The sequence below is a fragment of the Panthera tigris genome, chromosome C1 (genome assembly GCF_018350195.1).
Source record: "Panthera tigris isolate Pti1 chromosome C1, P.tigris_Pti1_mat1.1, whole genome shotgun sequence".
Taxonomy (NCBI): domain Eukaryota; kingdom Metazoa; phylum Chordata; class Mammalia; order Carnivora; family Felidae; genus Panthera; species Panthera tigris.
This window is the reverse complement of record NC_056667.1, coordinates 168,306,706-168,323,053: the sequence shown is the minus strand read 5'-3', so window position 1 is coordinate 168,323,053 and position 16,348 is coordinate 168,306,706. Positions and strand designations below refer to the sequence as shown.

The 16,348-nt window shown below is 36.6% G+C and overlaps 1 protein-coding gene across 2 annotated transcripts in view; it reads right to left on the bottom strand.

Moving 5' to 3' along the window:
* Positions 1-4,502, bottom strand: part of PPP1R1C (protein phosphatase 1 regulatory inhibitor subunit 1C) — a 125,183-nt gene extending 120,681 nt beyond the window's left edge. The window contains exons 1-2 of one of the 2 annotated variants that reach the window (XM_042994848.1): positions 4,422-4,502; positions 2,694-2,775 (exon numbers count right to left, since the gene is read on the bottom strand). In XM_042994848.1, coding sequence (XP_042850782.1) covers positions 2,694-2,775; positions 4,422-4,502 — 163 coding nt within the window. The remainder of the gene's footprint in view (positions 1-2,693; positions 2,776-4,421) is intronic. The other variant, XM_007083882.3, reaches the window with a different exon arrangement.
* Positions 4,503-16,348: the final 11,846 nt, after the last annotated feature.

Genomic DNA, 16,348 nt, shown 5'->3' with positions numbered 1-16,348 from the left:
GAGGTTTTTGTTGTTGCTGTTATTTTGCTTTGTTTTGTTTGATAGGGAATGGTCAGATAATATATGGAACATAAAGAATTGTTGGGTTGGGCAGAAATATTTAGTATAGAGGAGATTATGAAAATTCTATTCTTAACTTTTAAATATCCCATGCAAAGGTTGTATCCCAGAGCACATCAACTAATAACACCTAATATTTGTTTGCACTTTGCAGTTTTTAAGCTGTGTTCACAATAAGTCAATCATTACAACAACCTTGTAAAGTAGAAAGGATGAATATTATCTCTGTTTTATAGATGAGACCATAAAGTTTGGAGATGTTGTCCTTTACCCAACCAAGGCCACACGGATAATAAAGATTAGTATCCAAGTTTGGTTTGGTTCATTGTGGTATTTGTTCTTTTGTTGCCATTGTTTTGTTAGGTCCTTAGATTTATTTCTTTAGTAATCATGGTTCTAGATCATTTTTTACTGGGGAAGCTATATAAGTGATTTTTTTTTTTTTCCTGCAGGAACCCAAGTCCAAAAATCTCTGCTTGCCATACACATTGCTATACACAGGCATAGGCTGATGGGTCTCTCCTAAACTGTTCTGATTTCCAAAAGGATGAAGATGCAAGGAGATGACATTACTAAAATGACTTGGTTCTCGGTGCGATGCTATTTGCATCTAAGTTCTGCCGCAATGCTGCTTAAAAACGTGGAGAAGTATGGAGTCAATAAGGGAAATAGGACAATGCCATCTCATGATTAGGAGATCTGGTAAGAAAAAAATTTCTAGAGAAAATCTAAATATGATTCACAGGGATATTTAAGTATAATTCTAATCTGCTAAATGTAGTGGTCTAGACAGAAGGTTTGTTTAAAGTTTAGGTTCGCTTGTCAATAGGGCCTCAAGTCTGGTCCCATTTACAGAGAATTCATACTGAAATGCAAACTGAAATTTGTAGGGCCAGCATCATGCAGTAGAAAATGCATGGGCTTTAGAATGACCTTTATCTGAGTTTGTCTGTATAATCTGACTCTTATAGTGGAGTAACTTCCGCAGAAATTACTTTACCTCTCTGCTACTTACTTTCCTCATCTGTAAATGGCACATATTTGGCTTTTAAAAAACATGAATTCCTATTCTGGGGGCTTGAATGAGAGCCACAAGGGTCGTTTACGTGGCTTCACTGTGTTCAAACAGTAGCAATACCCGTAGCAGAACACTTAAAAATCAAGCTGGGCAGTACCTTTTAAGGATGACTAGGGAGTTAAGTTCTAGGACATTGTGGAAAAATTGCCACTGTAAGCAAAGACAGTGGTGGAAACTTGCTGTAAAATTACCTTCAATCTGAGATTTTAGTATTATGTTGACTTTCTTGTATTTATTTATGAACTATAAATGCAAACTATTTGCACCTCTTATTAAACCAAAATAAGTTAACATTTATTAAGTGAGATAATATATTTGAAAATAATTTTTGTAAGTTTATTTATTTATTTTGAGAAATAGAGAGCAAGTGCGGGAGGGGCAAAGAGAGAGAGAGACAGAATCCCAAGCAGGCTCCGCACTGCCCATGCAGAGCCTGATGTGGAGCTCGAACACATGAAACTGTGAGATCCTGACCTGAGGCAAAACCAAGAGTTGGACGCTTAACTGACTGAGCCACCCAGCCACCCCTGAAAATAATTTTTAAGTGCTATAGCACCTTAAGGAAGAAGAAATAGAAAAAAAAATCCTATTTTCATCAGTAATATTTTTGCTTTGGTTTCCCATTAGCTGAAGACCTTCTTGTATTTAGGCTCAATGATATATATTCTATTACAGCTTCACTTTCATATGTATGCTTCTCTAATTAGAAAGGAATCTGAAAAAAATCAAAGACTGTTTTGCCTTGGTATTCTTAAAATAACTGAGCTTAGACTTACTATGTTTCCACTCTTCAAACTCCGTTTGTCCACCTGTATTATTTAGACCTGCAAAAACCCAACACCAAGTCCTGCCTGTGTACAAATTAATGCCATGACCTCTGCTGTCTTGTTTACATTTCTAGAAACAGCACTTAAATGTGTGATTAAAATCATGTCCGTTCAGTAAGTAACTAATAATGTTTGCATCTTGAAGATCACAGTCATTTATCAGGAATAAGGCAGCTTTACTTTTTTACAGGAAATAGAAAGCAAAACCTCAACAAATGGATGCAACCCTTCAGAATGGCTCTCAAATGGGCAGTGCTGAAAATTGATCTGGTTACTTGTCAATTGCATTATTCAGACATGACATCAGAAACAAAGCTGTAGCCAGTGCTAGCTCATTGCCCAGCCCATGACAACCTTTCATAAATAAAAAACCTACTCTGTAAAGATAGAAGCATCTCTTGGACTGTAAATTGAGCTTTGAAACCTAATTAAACAACTTTCCACCAGCCGCATTAATAAGCTCTGAACCAGACTCTACATAAACAACAAAACATTTTATAGCATATCATCACAAATGTGTCATTATCTAGAGGAAAAGCAGACTGTTGACTGAGATAGTTCCTATATTTATTTCTGATTTTGCTTATGATCCATTTTATAGACTAGCTCGTTGGATTATAATTGGCTGAAATCCTAAATTGAAATCTTTTGGCAATGACACACTCTTTCATGTTCTTCAAACAATTCTGGTCTGTCCCATCAGTGCAAAAGACATCATGCTTCTTTACCTGGGGGATTATGTTCATTGAGAATCACAAGTGATGCTGGTGTAGGTCTTCTTTTTCTGATCTGTAAACAAAAAAGGCCCAGCTGAGGTCAGTGAGAATCAGACACTGCCCCCGGTTACTCTACAGCTTGCAAAGCTATCCCATCCTCATCTTTTCCCAATATAAAAAAAAAAAAAAAAAAAAAAAAAAAGCAAACTTGGGGAGAGCACACAGTAGGTTCTCACTATTGGGAATTATAGAAAGACAGATAATAGAACAGTCAGGTTGTAGTATTACCTTCTTTGATCTAAAAAGGTACCTTTTCCACAGAAAAGAAATAGTTGTATATGATCCAGTGATGCCACTAGAATAGTATGCAGTGTAGGTAGGAGGATGACTTTCAGTGGCTCTCTTGGAGCCTCATAATATTGATGATGCTTTCGAGATTCACTGTCCTTATTCTTAAGCAGAGTAAAGACACTTGCAAAACTTAAATTTCTAGCAGGTTAAATTTAACAGCATTAGTTCTTAATTTCAATTAATAAGGCTTTCTTATTTTCTAGTAAAATATTTAGGACAAATAAAGAATGAGTATGGATTTTATGAGAGTAATTAATTTAAAACTAATAGGTTTGATGTAGGTTTTTTTCTTAGTTAAGAGTTACAGAAGCATATTAAGATTAGAATTTCTAACGTGCTCTTGATTTCTTAAACATACAGGTAAACTCTTAAAGTCTATGTCAGTAGAACAGAAGATAAAATTTACCAATGACATTTTGTCCAGGACAGAACCAGTGTCCCTTTCAACATAGATACATGTTCAAGGTTATGTTTATCTGGATGATCTACTTCAGGTTATCAAAATATCCTAGAAAGTTATGAGCCCCAGATTCAGTAATCATTTTTAAGACTTTGTATGAAGTATTTGTAAAAGGATTCAGGGATAATTTAGGCTTTAAGAAATTAATGAATTAGATTGATGACCCCATAAATTGTATCTGCTTTTGCCCCCCTACTGTTGTAATTTTACCACAAATGGTCTTTTAAGTGGTTCCATTGCATCAAGAGTCTAAGTAAATCCGAATATGAAAGGTGATACATGTAAATCAATCTTACATGAAAGAGAGAGACAGAGAAATATAGAAATATAGATACATAGATATATTAGACATAGAAAAGGAATCTGGTAAATGTTTGCTACTATTTAATATCTGAATAAAATGTGTTAAATTATACATACACCTACAAATCCTGTCTATCGTGTATTACATATAATTACTGCTTTGAATATATAATGAAAAGTCTTTAAAAAATATTAACCCTATAATCTGAAATTATTGCAAGGTTTAATGTTTTCATTGTTAAATGAATCTTTTTTTTATTTTATAAATAATGAAATAAAAGATTGCTAATTCTGAGAATTTTTAAAGTTTCTCTGAATGTTAAACATGTTAATTTAGTAAGCAAAAGCAAACACATTTCTGGATCCAAATCTGAATCACTAATATAAGCATTTTTCTCCTTAACTGGGGCTAATTTTTTATCACACGAAGTGCTGCATTTTAGCCAATAGGTCACCCAATGCAACTCAAATACAAGTGCCATATGGAAACCAACTTATTTCTTGTTCACATAGCGTGGAACGTCACAACGAGGCAGATTCAAGAAGCAGAAAAGCTTTCGGTTAATAAGAACCTATGTCCATGCTACCTTAGATACAGGAACTGGTCCCCACCCAACCCCACCTACCTGCTCTGCTGCTTCAGGAGCAATCTGACTCTGGAATAAAGGCACAGCAAATTGTATCTTTTTGGGACTGTTGGGCTCCATGATAATGATGAGAATTAGAGACGTGAAGGGCTCAGAAAGACTAACCCCAGGTGATGTCTGGGATGTCTTTCCTCAGGCACACTCCACCCAGCCACACAGGGCACTTCGTAATAAATAGCTGTAATTCCAGAGCGAGCAAGTGAAGATGCGGAGGTCTGAGTAAATCCCTTCTTCAACTCCGCAGTGATGGCTGGCTTGCCTGTTCCCCCACCAATCCCTTGGAACCTCTCAGCACAATACAGAAAGGAACAATAAGCTAATTGTGTGCTTCTTCACTAATACACATGCCAAGCATTCACTCAGCAGCTAATTGAAAATGCAATGCTAGCCTTGAAGGACCCGCTGCCCTGGGATTTGAAAGAAAGGCTCTATCCACTGTACATTACTAACCGGCTGCTCAAAAGTGCAATGTAAGCTCCCTCTGAGTATTGCAGGGATGGGCCATTCATTATTGATGAACATAAAGCAGGAAGTTTATACGGTTGGGGGCAGGGTTTGGGTATGAAATCATTTCATTTCTCTTGTAGCAACTTGTAAGTCAGACACCTTTGCCATTTCACATTCAGCCACCAAACTGATGAATGGTCACAGACAGTAAGCCACAACCAATAATATCAGGTATATTTACGCTGTGAGATCTGGTTAGGTAAGACTGACCATGGGAAGCAGACTATCTGTGGTATAGTAAGGACACTGTCGTCCCGGACTGAGCAGATTTTAGTTCAAGTTCCATCTCTACCATTAATAAGCTCTGTGCCCTGAGGCAAATCACAGGCTATGTCTAGGCCCCCCAAACCTTCATCAGAAAAACGATGAGATCGGACTCGGTGACCTTTAAGCTCCTGTTCTGTTCCAGCATTCTATAATTGTAGTTCACAGTTTCATTAGAGTGGAAAGTATTGGACAGCTAAATTTAGCAAATAGCTTGAAAGTCACTGCTGCTGTAATGACCTCTATTTCATTTCCTGGTGGAGCCAGTTATATCCTCTGATTTGGAAGAATACAGAAGTGACTAGAAAACATTAGTGGCAACCTAATGATCCATCATTGTGGTTTATTGTCAATAGTGGGGATATATGTAAAGAAAAGGACTTGAAAAAAAAAAAGCATAAAAGGGGTTATCTCCAGAATGATAGAGGATAATGGTCATGGTGGGTAGTGGTGAAGGTAGAGGGAGACGGTGGCCTGATCTCCACATCTGTTAATATCTAAGGGGAGGCAGCAGCATAGCTAGATGGCCTTCCTGCGTTCAACTCCATTTGTGAAGGTAGCCTGAAAACGAAGCTGTTTAAATGCAAGAGAGAACTTGAGTACTCTACTTTCTTATTTGAAAGATTTTGCTTGATGAACATTAGATTTTTAATATGTTTTTGCATTTATATAATACATTTAGACACTGAATATTATACCAGGCACTTACAAATGAGGTTTTCTTTCTTTTGCTTAAATTCTGAGTCCATACTAGGAATCCATCTTAATGATTGAAGTATGTGGTGTTCTGTTGAAGGAATATGGAAAGTAGTATGCATTATTCAAGTAGTTTTCTATACCCACTAGGGGAAAAAGCAAATGAAGATGTGGATGTGAAAGCACTTTCAGTCAGAGAACAGTGCTGACCAGCAAGACATCTTGTGATGCACTCATCCTTGCAGTGTCAAAGGGAAACTTAGAAATTACATTTTGTGTTACCGTTTACAAAGTCCCGGAGTGGAACCGGAATCAATATGATTAATGAAGTAAATTTCTCTGACTATTTCTTCAAATTATACAAAAGGAAAACAAGACAGTATTTCCAGTGAATAATCAATCCAGAACTTCACTTTGCAGAGTAATTTCGAGCATGCACTTGGCAGCCTTGGGTTCAAACCCTGGCTCTGCTACTTACTCAGTTTATCAACTTGGCAGGAAGAGAACTTTCTTCTTGTGAGTTTTAGATGAATTAATTCTTTAGAAGAGCTCATTGTAAGGCCAGTACATGATAACTACTCAGAGAGCTAGTATTTTTTTTAAACTAGACTTCAAAAGACTTGAAGATGTACGTTCTTAATCTGAATTTTCTAGGCTCTCTGCCTATTTGGAATATTTTGATACCAATCAGAACACTAGGTGATAAAGTAAAATTTATTTCTATCCACAGAGGGTCTAGACTCATCTTTGTGTTCCCAAAGCACTCAGCTTAACCACTACTTAGTATAATAATTACCAGTTTATCTTTTCTGTTTAGCATTTCACAATGTCACTCATTCACATAGTGCATATTTATTGAGTAGATAGTACATCTACTCCATACCAGGCCTTTTGCTATGGCATTAGAAAAGAAACTGTGTTAAAAGATCCTTGGGGTCCTTTTCAAGCTAAATTGCTATTTCAAGTATCACTTAAAATGCAACTTAAATTTGAAATAATCAAAAACTTTAATATGTTTATGTGGGCAGTATAGTTATACTAAATATTAGGTGTACATTTTTTTCTCCCTGTTAGAGATAATAGTAATAGCCTACCCTTACATAACACTTAGCACATGCCAGGTGCTATATGAAGTGCTTTATCTGCACTAATTTATTTAATACTCATAATCCTTTCAGGCAAATATTATCGCTGTCCTCATTTTTAATTTAAAATGAAGAAACAGAATCAGAGAATTTAGGTAATTTGCCCAAAGTCATCTGGCAGAAACAGGATTCAAATGCAATCAATTTTGCCTAGAGCCTGGGCTTTAATCAGATGGCTGCTATTCTATAAGGGCCTACAGAGAGGGTGGTGGAAGGTACCAGAACCTACAATGGTTAGATGTTCTACCGGTTCAAGTTCCATGGTAAGAGATCTTAAGATGACATGGCATATGAATAAAAGGAAAGAAAGTAGCATGATTATAGGATCCTAGTAATCAAGATCTTACATTTCATGTTAGATATCAGAATAAAATGGAAACTCTAGAGTTGGGGGTTTTGTCACCAAGCTGACTTGAAAGAAGACAGTTTTACTTTCTCTCTCTCTCTCTTTTAAAGTAATGGGTTCTATCATTAAAGATTAAAAATGCCTCTAGAACAAGCAATAACTGTAGTCTCTCTTCAAGATAAGTGATACTGTGAATAAAGAAGGTAGTACATTAGGAGAATAGTCCATTAGGCCTTCCTAATTTTACTTTATAATCTCTGACCCTATTTTCCACAGCCCCTTCAGGCTGCACTTGACCCCACAGCCAGCTTTTCTGTGGCCTCCCCTACCTTCCTGGGAAGCTTTCCTGCCCTCCCTCCTTTTCTCCAAATTGAATTCATCCTCTGACTGTACTTCTTTAGGATGTCACCCTCAGATTCTCCAGATAAGATGCACCACTCCTTTCATTCTTCTCCTAGTATTTACTTATATGTACTTTTATGTTATTCTACAACGTCCTATGTGCTCCTTCAGCCTCCCCTCCTACACTGCAAACCCTTTTCTGTTCTATCTTAAACATATCCAGAAAAGCATAAGGTTGGCCAGGTAGCAGTTACCAAATAATTCTACTTAGGAATCTCCTATCTGATATTGTCAGGAAATGAGATGTTTCAATATAGTGAATTTTCCCCAAGACTACAGTTCAACCTTTTAAGCACCATGCCAGGCTTTTATTTTGATATTTTAAGTGGACACTTAAAACATATTCAGGGGCTCCTGGGTGACTCAGTCAGGTAAGCATCCGACTTCAGCTCAGGTCACGATCTCATGCTTTGTGGGTCCAAGCCCCGCATCAGGCTTCATGCTGACAGCTTGGGGCCCGGAGCCTGTTTCGGATTCTGTGTCTCCCTGTCTTTCTGTCCCTTCCCCACGCATCCTCTGTCTGTCTCTCTCTCTCAAAAATAAATAAATATTAAAAAAAATATTCAGTATTTTCATGCCTTTTAAAAGAGTATATATCAACCACAATTTGTCTTTTTTCGTTCATAGCATTCATATAAACCTCAGTTGTACTCGCATATACAAAGATGCCATCTGAAGCTATTGGTATTCCTTGTTACCCTAACTGGTTCCAAATTCCATAGATATATAGTTCTATGACTGTTCTGGAGTTTTTCTTTATCTGATGATTTCCAGTAGACATTTATAAATTGTCATTTATCTTAGTCTGTTCAGGTGGCTGTAAAAAATACTAGAGACAAGGTGTCTTATAAATAACAAACATTTATTTCTCACAGTTCTGGAGTCTGGGAAGTCCCAGATCATGGGGCCAGCAGATTTGGTGACTGGTGAGGACCCGCCTCCTAGACAGCTGTCTTTTCACTGTGTCCTCACCTTGCTGAAAGGGCAAGGAATTTCTCCAGAGCCTCTTACATAAGGACAATAGTCCCATTAATAAGGGCTCTACTCTCATGACCTCACTTCTCAAAGGCCCCACTTCCTAATACCATCACCTTACCAATTAGGATTTCAACATATGGATTTGGAGGGAACATAAGCATTCAGTCCATTGCATTCACGTGACATATAACAAATGCTTTATTTTTGGAAAGAGGAAAGAAAAGGAAAGGGTAGGGAAGAGAAGGGAAGGGAGAGGAGAGGAGAGAAAAAGGTTTGCTAAGAAAATAAAACAATTTAAAAAATTTTAATGTACTTCCTATTCAAAGTTCTGTTTCAGATGTCTTGATTTCACAAATCTTGAGATATTTTATTTAACATTCAGATGGCTATCACCAAAAACAAAAGCAAATATTTATTGCACACGTTTATAAATATATAGGATTACATTAAATGCTGAAAATACCATAATGAACAAAAGCAGACAACATATCGAAGTGTGTAGATACATATTAGTTGGTAAGGTTTATAGCCCTAATATAATGGTTTTCAACCTCATGTGTTCAACACTTTGACGATGGCAGGCATATATGAGATGCACTGCCTTCCCTCCTTCAGCTCTAGCTGTAACTTTATTCACTTCTTCCATTAAAGAAAGCCTATCATAATGCAAGCAAGAATGACATTATTATTGGGATCGTGTAGAATAATCTTGATTATTTTTAAAAAAATTTTTTAACATTCATATTTTGAGAGACAGAGCATGAATGAGGGAGGGGCAGAGAGAGAGGGAGACAGGATCCAGAGAAGGCTCCAGGCTCTGAACTGACAGCACAGAGCCCAACGCGGGCCTCGAACTCACAGACCATGAGATCATGACCTGAGCCGAAGTTGGACGCTTAACCAACTGAGCCACCCAGGGGCCCCTCTTGATTATTTTTAATGAAAATAGATGGAGAATTCCCAAACTTTGAATATTGTTTTAACAAATTACTAGTAAAGCACCGATACCTAATAGAGACAAATATGTGCCTCTGTAAAATGTGGTCGATACCACTAATCTAAATGAAATGGACCGCTGTCTCCCAATACCTATTTAAATTAAATTTCTCCCAGAGAAATCATTAATCATATTAATTCCTTCAGAACATCTTTTAAATTCACCCATGCCATTTTAAATATTATATTTTGGGGTGCCTGGGTAGCTCAGTAAGTTAAGCATCCAACTTCGGCTCAAGTCATGATCTCACGGTTCTTGAGTTTGAGCCCCGTATCAGGCTCTGTGCTGACAGCTCAGAACCTGGAGCCTCCTTCGGATTCTGTGTCTCCCTCTCTCTCTCCCTGCCCACCCCCACCCCCTGCCCCACTCTGCTTGTGCTCTATCTCTCTTTCAAAAATAAATAAACATGCAGAATTTTTCTTAAAATATTATATAATTTTTTTTTCAAATTCTACACTTAAAAGAAGACTCCTGAGATTAAGCTCACTATATTGCAATCTTACAATAAAATCTGAACTCCGCACTACTTAACTATAGAAATGTACTTGCAATCACTCTTGTGCTTAAAGGCTGACATCATTGATACATTCTTTTATTTATTTAGTGCCTGCCATATTCCTTAAAACTGTTCCTTAATTGCTTTATGTTTGCATGTTTTTATCTTCACTTCCTCCAACTTAAATTTTGATTTACTCTGGGATCCTCATATCAATTAATGCAGTTTTTACAATATGTGTTGAACTGAAGAATCACTACTGTGTTGTTTAATGTATAATATTTTCCTGATCATCACTCAATTGTTTCATCTCTATTCTTGTTGAGGCAGGTTCACTAAAGAAAATCAGAAGCTCATGAAGGGTTTTCAGCAAGTGCATAACATGAGGCTAGAGCAGTAAGTTCACCTGAGAGAAAGGGAACTCTAGGGATTTGTAGAGCTGGGGCCTCATCTGAAGGACTATGAGATTTTGTTCATGCCACTCTTAAGGAAGCAATTTCCTCAGGCAAAGGAACGGCATGCAAAGACAGAGTCAGTCACAGCTTGGTGTGGACCATGGGACCTCTGAAATGTCAGGCCAGGTGAAATATTAAGAAGATTTTTAGCTCAGGTCCAGGAAAGGCACAGGAGTAATGGGAAGAAGAGGTGGAATCCATTCTTGGTTCTCTTCATATCCATCCCCTTTTTCATTTGTTTTGGTAACTTTCACTTTCATTCATTTCCATGGCTTAATTTTATTCTTCCCCTGCCTTTTATTTGGAGGAGATGATTATTATATGAACTATAGAAATTGTAATTCTTGAATTTACATAAAAATGTATTAATTTATAAAATATTTTCATAAATATTATTCATTCATCCAACAACTATGTATTGAGCATCCTATTCTATGCCAAACACTGGGACGTAAACATGAGCAAGATAAAGTCTCAACCTTCAGAGAACTTATAGGTAAGAGAAGAAAGCAAAATCCTAAACAAGTGAGCAGCATAGAGCTAAAGATGCTATGATAGAAAGAGGTAATAGGAAATAGAAAAGAGACCTTGGTAGGAAGTTGATGGGTGACTCTGGGTCACAAACAGTTTTTATTTGCCTACACATAATTTTTTTTTTAATTGAGATGACATTTTAAGACAAATAAAAATAAAAGATATCCAGCTTCCCTTAAAATAGATAGAAAGCTGGGCTCTCATATCCACAAGGTTACAATCAACTCCAGTGACATAAAGCTACCTTCTGTAAGCATGGCGGTGATTTCTACACTGGTAATCACTCTAAAACAGTATATGCATGGTATTGCTACATAACCCAACTAGCTTCAGCTAACCTCTGAGCTGGAGAAGAGGAAGATAGGCATGACAACATTGCATACTATGCAAAGAAATGTGGGATTTACTGTGAAGGCAACAAGTATAACTAGAGAGATTTAAGTAGGAGGGTATTATGATCTGACTTGAGTCTTAGAATGGCCACTGTGATGTCTGTGTGGAGGATAGATTGGAAGGGTACAAGACCAAAGGTGAGAACATCTGAGGATATTATAGTATTCTACTCAAGGGATGACAAAAGCCTTATCTAAAGAAATAGTAGTGAAGATGGAGAGAGGGAGATACAGTTATTTAATGGAATTGGATGGTGACAAGGGAAAAGATAAATGGAAGAATGTGTCTAATAGTTTAGATTCAGCAGCTTTGCATATGGGGATATCACGCACTAAAATGTGGATGGTTGCAGCATTCCACATATTTGTCTGCAATGTGCCCTTACTGCTCCCTCATTAAGAAGTGAAGTCAAATTCCCCTGCCCTTGACTCTGCCTGGCTTTAGTGACTTGTCTGTAACCAATAGAATACAAAGGAAGTGATGCTGCATGACTGCAGAAGCTATACATAAAAGGCCATACTAATTTCTCTTAGTTCTCTTGCAACACTTACTTTCTAGAGACTCCCTCCATCTGGGAATGCTCCCTCTTGGAAACCAGCCACGGCACTATGAAGGTTGGGGGATTCACATGGAGGGTACATGTAAGCACTCTGGCTGACAGCCTCAGATGAGCCTAACCTTCAAGTCATCCTTGTCAAGGTGCCAGACATGTGAGTTAAGAAGCCTCCAGAGCATTCTAGTCCCTAGCTACTCAAGTCATCCCAGCTGTTTGAGTCTTCAGAGCTGATGACATCAAAGTGCAAAGAATGCATTCCTGCTCTGCCTTGTCTGTCTACACTCCAGATACTCCCTCTTATAACATTTTCTTTCAGAACCCAGTTGGTATGCGTGAGAAGCCCTAGCCATATGGAGAAGTCATGTGTTGACGCCAGTCAGTTGCCTCAGTGAAGACCAGCCTTTGAATCACTACAGCCATCCCATGAGACATTAAGTGAAGAAGCCTCCAGATGATTACAGCCTTTAACTGTGAGTCACCTCCAGCTGTTTGTGTGATCCAGCTGAAACCCCAGACATCATGGAACAGAGATAAGCTATCCTCACTTTACCCTACCTGAATTCTTGATCTATAGAATCTAGATGAAAATTGATTGTTATTTGTAGCACTAAGTTTGGAACAGGGATATAGAGGCAAAACTCAGTAATTGTTGGCTACTTTTAAAATCATTATTACTTCTTACAGCTGGCCATTTTATATGTGTGTTTATAACTCAGAAGCAAGGTCTGTCTTAATAAAGATATACATATAAATATATGAGTTATTATCAATTAAGCAATTAGGAACATGGAAGTAGATAAATTAATCCAAGCCGTATGTAGAATGCAGAGTAGGAAGTCAAAAATTTTAAGAATCCCAAAGGTTAAGAGAAAAGGCAAGACAGAATGAAAAACAAAAATCTATAGAGGTAAGAAGATCAGGGAAGAATCATAACATGGAAATCAAAGTTGAAGATAGTTTATTTAGGAGCATTGTAATCAGCACTAAAAAATAATGGTAGAGGATGTAATTGTGATCATTAAAAAATATCTGTTGAATTTTAGTAACTAGACTGAGGGAGAGAGTGAGAGATTATCTAAGTGAAAACAAAAATTGAAACTAGTCCTTCAAAACAAACAAACAAACAAACAAACAAACAAACAAAAAACACCATGGCAGTTAAAAAAAAGCCTCCTTCAAACACAGGACCTAACAGTAGACAGCAAGAGTGAGAATGGGGATCTTTAGGTTTGTTTCATAGATGAACAAGACTCGAGTATATCCTGTGTTACAAGGAGGTGGCCAATAGAGAGGCTGAAAATAAGAGAGAGGGGAAAATTTTTAAAAAGAAATGTAAATATAATTTAAATTGAAGACAATAAAATGTAGGCAATTTATTTCAGATTATGCGTCTATTTTCTGTTATGGAATTACTACTCACGGTTCCTAAATAGTAGGCCAGTTTCCTTCTAGGAGGCCATAGAAATTTTCCTCTTAAGACAAATAAGGAAATGAATGCATAAACAGTCCATTTGTAAAATTCTTCACATTTTACCAATTTTTGATGACGCAGTGAGATAAAATCACACTCTTGGTTGTTGGTATGGCTTTCAGTAATTAAATATTTTTCATGGTGTATTGTTAACCACAGTTAAGTTTAAAAAAAAAAGTATGTCTAATGTAATTCCATTACATATTTATTTGGGTATATACACACAAACACCTATACACACAAGTACAATGCATAAAACACATATTGATATATATATACATAGACACATATTTGTATTTTTGTGTGTGATGTGAGAAAAATGTTTGGGATAACCTCTTCTGAAATGTTACTAGGAATTATCTCAGATGATGGGATTATAGATCCTATCTTTGCTCTTTATGTTTCTGTATTTTATATAATGGGCAAGTATTAATTTTGTAGTAAAAATCAGCTTTCATAATAACAAAGATAATTTTTAAAATAATATTTTCTTTAAAAGGTTTTAATTTTCATGTATAAAGAGATTATTTTATATACTCCCTAAAATCAGAAAAATTAAACTAAAATAGTTTTTCAAAAAATGGTATTTTGTCTTTTAATTAAAGACAAACTGCTTTGGATGAGATCATTGTTTCCATAAGCATACTGAATTTACTTCACCTATTAAATGCAAAAGAACACAGTTTTTAACACTTTTATATTGACCTATAAGAGCAATATTGCAAGAAAGACTGTAACTACACAAAAGCATTTCTAATATACTTGCTGATGTATGCAGTATAATGCATATAAGCTACAATGAAATTAGGAAAACATCAGGAGCAATTTGTTTTCTTATAATCTCCTTGAAGACCACTATTATTTTCTTGTTTAGCTTTGTTGATTTCATTCTCTAAGCTATGCGTAACAAGTAAAACATACCCTTACTTTTATTGTTGCATAATTATGATAGTATGAATGAATGAATGAAAGAGAATTAACACAGAAGAAAATGAAGCTCCTTAAACTTTAAGGAGTTTCAAGTCTTCTACTCAAAAGAAATGTTCGAAATGTAAATGGTATTACATACATACAAAAATGTGATCAAAGTGTGAAATATATTCAGATAATACTTATCAGTCAGAGAAGCTTGAAGGAACAAGTTTTCTCAAAGTCCTGCCCAGTGTTACTTTTTAAGACGCCTTTCAAAAGAGAAATTTAAATGGACAATACATTCTGAAGAAAACAAAATAGGCAACAGATAACTCCCAGGTAAAATACTGTCTTCAATTTAGTTCCTTAAACATGTCATCAAATGCCAGCTAGAGAACAATCAATATCAATTACTGCCAAGATTTTAGATTCATAATTTTTCTAAGTAGGGTTTTGTGAGTCACCTAAGGTAAGTGTCTTGTAACTTAGTTTGATTGATGTCAGGCACAATCTTGATTGTCATAAAAATTTTGGTAGACTCTTAAATCCTTTCATTCATTTTACAGATATCAGGAAAAACATTTTGTGCCCTACCTTTATTGAGAGATTATTTTTAAATGATTGAAGAAGACAGGGAGAGACTGTACTCCTGAGATGGTGAGGCACTTTACTTTAAAATCTTTGTAATCTTTTCTGGGGCACCTGGGTGGCTCAGTTAAGCGTTCTATTTCGGCGCAGGCCATGATCTCACAGTTTGTGGGTTCAAGCCCTGTTTTGGGCTCTGTGCTGACAGCTCAGAGCCTGGAACCTGCTTTGGATTCTGTGTCTCCCTCTCTCTGACCCTCTCCCACTCACTCTCTGTCTCTCTCAAAAATAAACATTTAAAAATAAATAAAATAAAATGTATTTAATCTTTTAAAGGGTACTCACGTGTACCTAGTAGCCTATCAGGTAGATCCCAGCCAGCTGCTGCCGCCAACCTAATTCTGGGAACCAGAGAGGGTTCTGATTTGTGCTTCTCAGTTTAGGGGATTCTGACACCCAAAAGCCACCTTCCACTGTTGCTTCAGTTCATCTCCCCTCTCACCCCTTCGTGCTTGGACTGTCTCACAGTTTCTTCTAACCCAGGACACAGCTAGAAAACCTGAGTTCCCCAGAGGAATTCCAGGAAGGGCCCATCCTGTGTGTAAGGTTGTGATTGATATGCTTCAGATTTATCTTAATTCTAGAAAAATCACATCTCAGAGTGGATACTAAATCTTTGTAGAAGAGGCATGACCAAAGTTTCTTCCAGTTACAATTTGTGACCAAAAATAGAACTTAAGTTCTGTAATGACATAAAAAAGCAGATAAGATTTTTTCATTGAATTTTTGGTGGTTCTGTCAAATGTTTTAACATTATCTTACCTGCAAATATACTCTGTGAAATCCAATTTGAAATGGATATAACAAGTAAGAAACAGTCTCACAGTATAATCTTCTGTATGTTACTTTAATTAATATGCACACCCATCTCAGATTCCTGTGGGATGAGTGACAAACAGCACATACATAATTCAAACCAACTCTAGATATTGGTTCCAATTTTCTTTCCATAATGATTTTTTAAACCTAAAACTCTATACATGTATATATAAACCTTGTGTTAGGAGTACTCCAAGGTGGCATAATTGACTGACTTAAGTCTCATCTCTTATCCCTAAATCTTCCTGCCTCGGGTAAAATGCTAATGCTTAGGAGATTGCTTAAAAGGC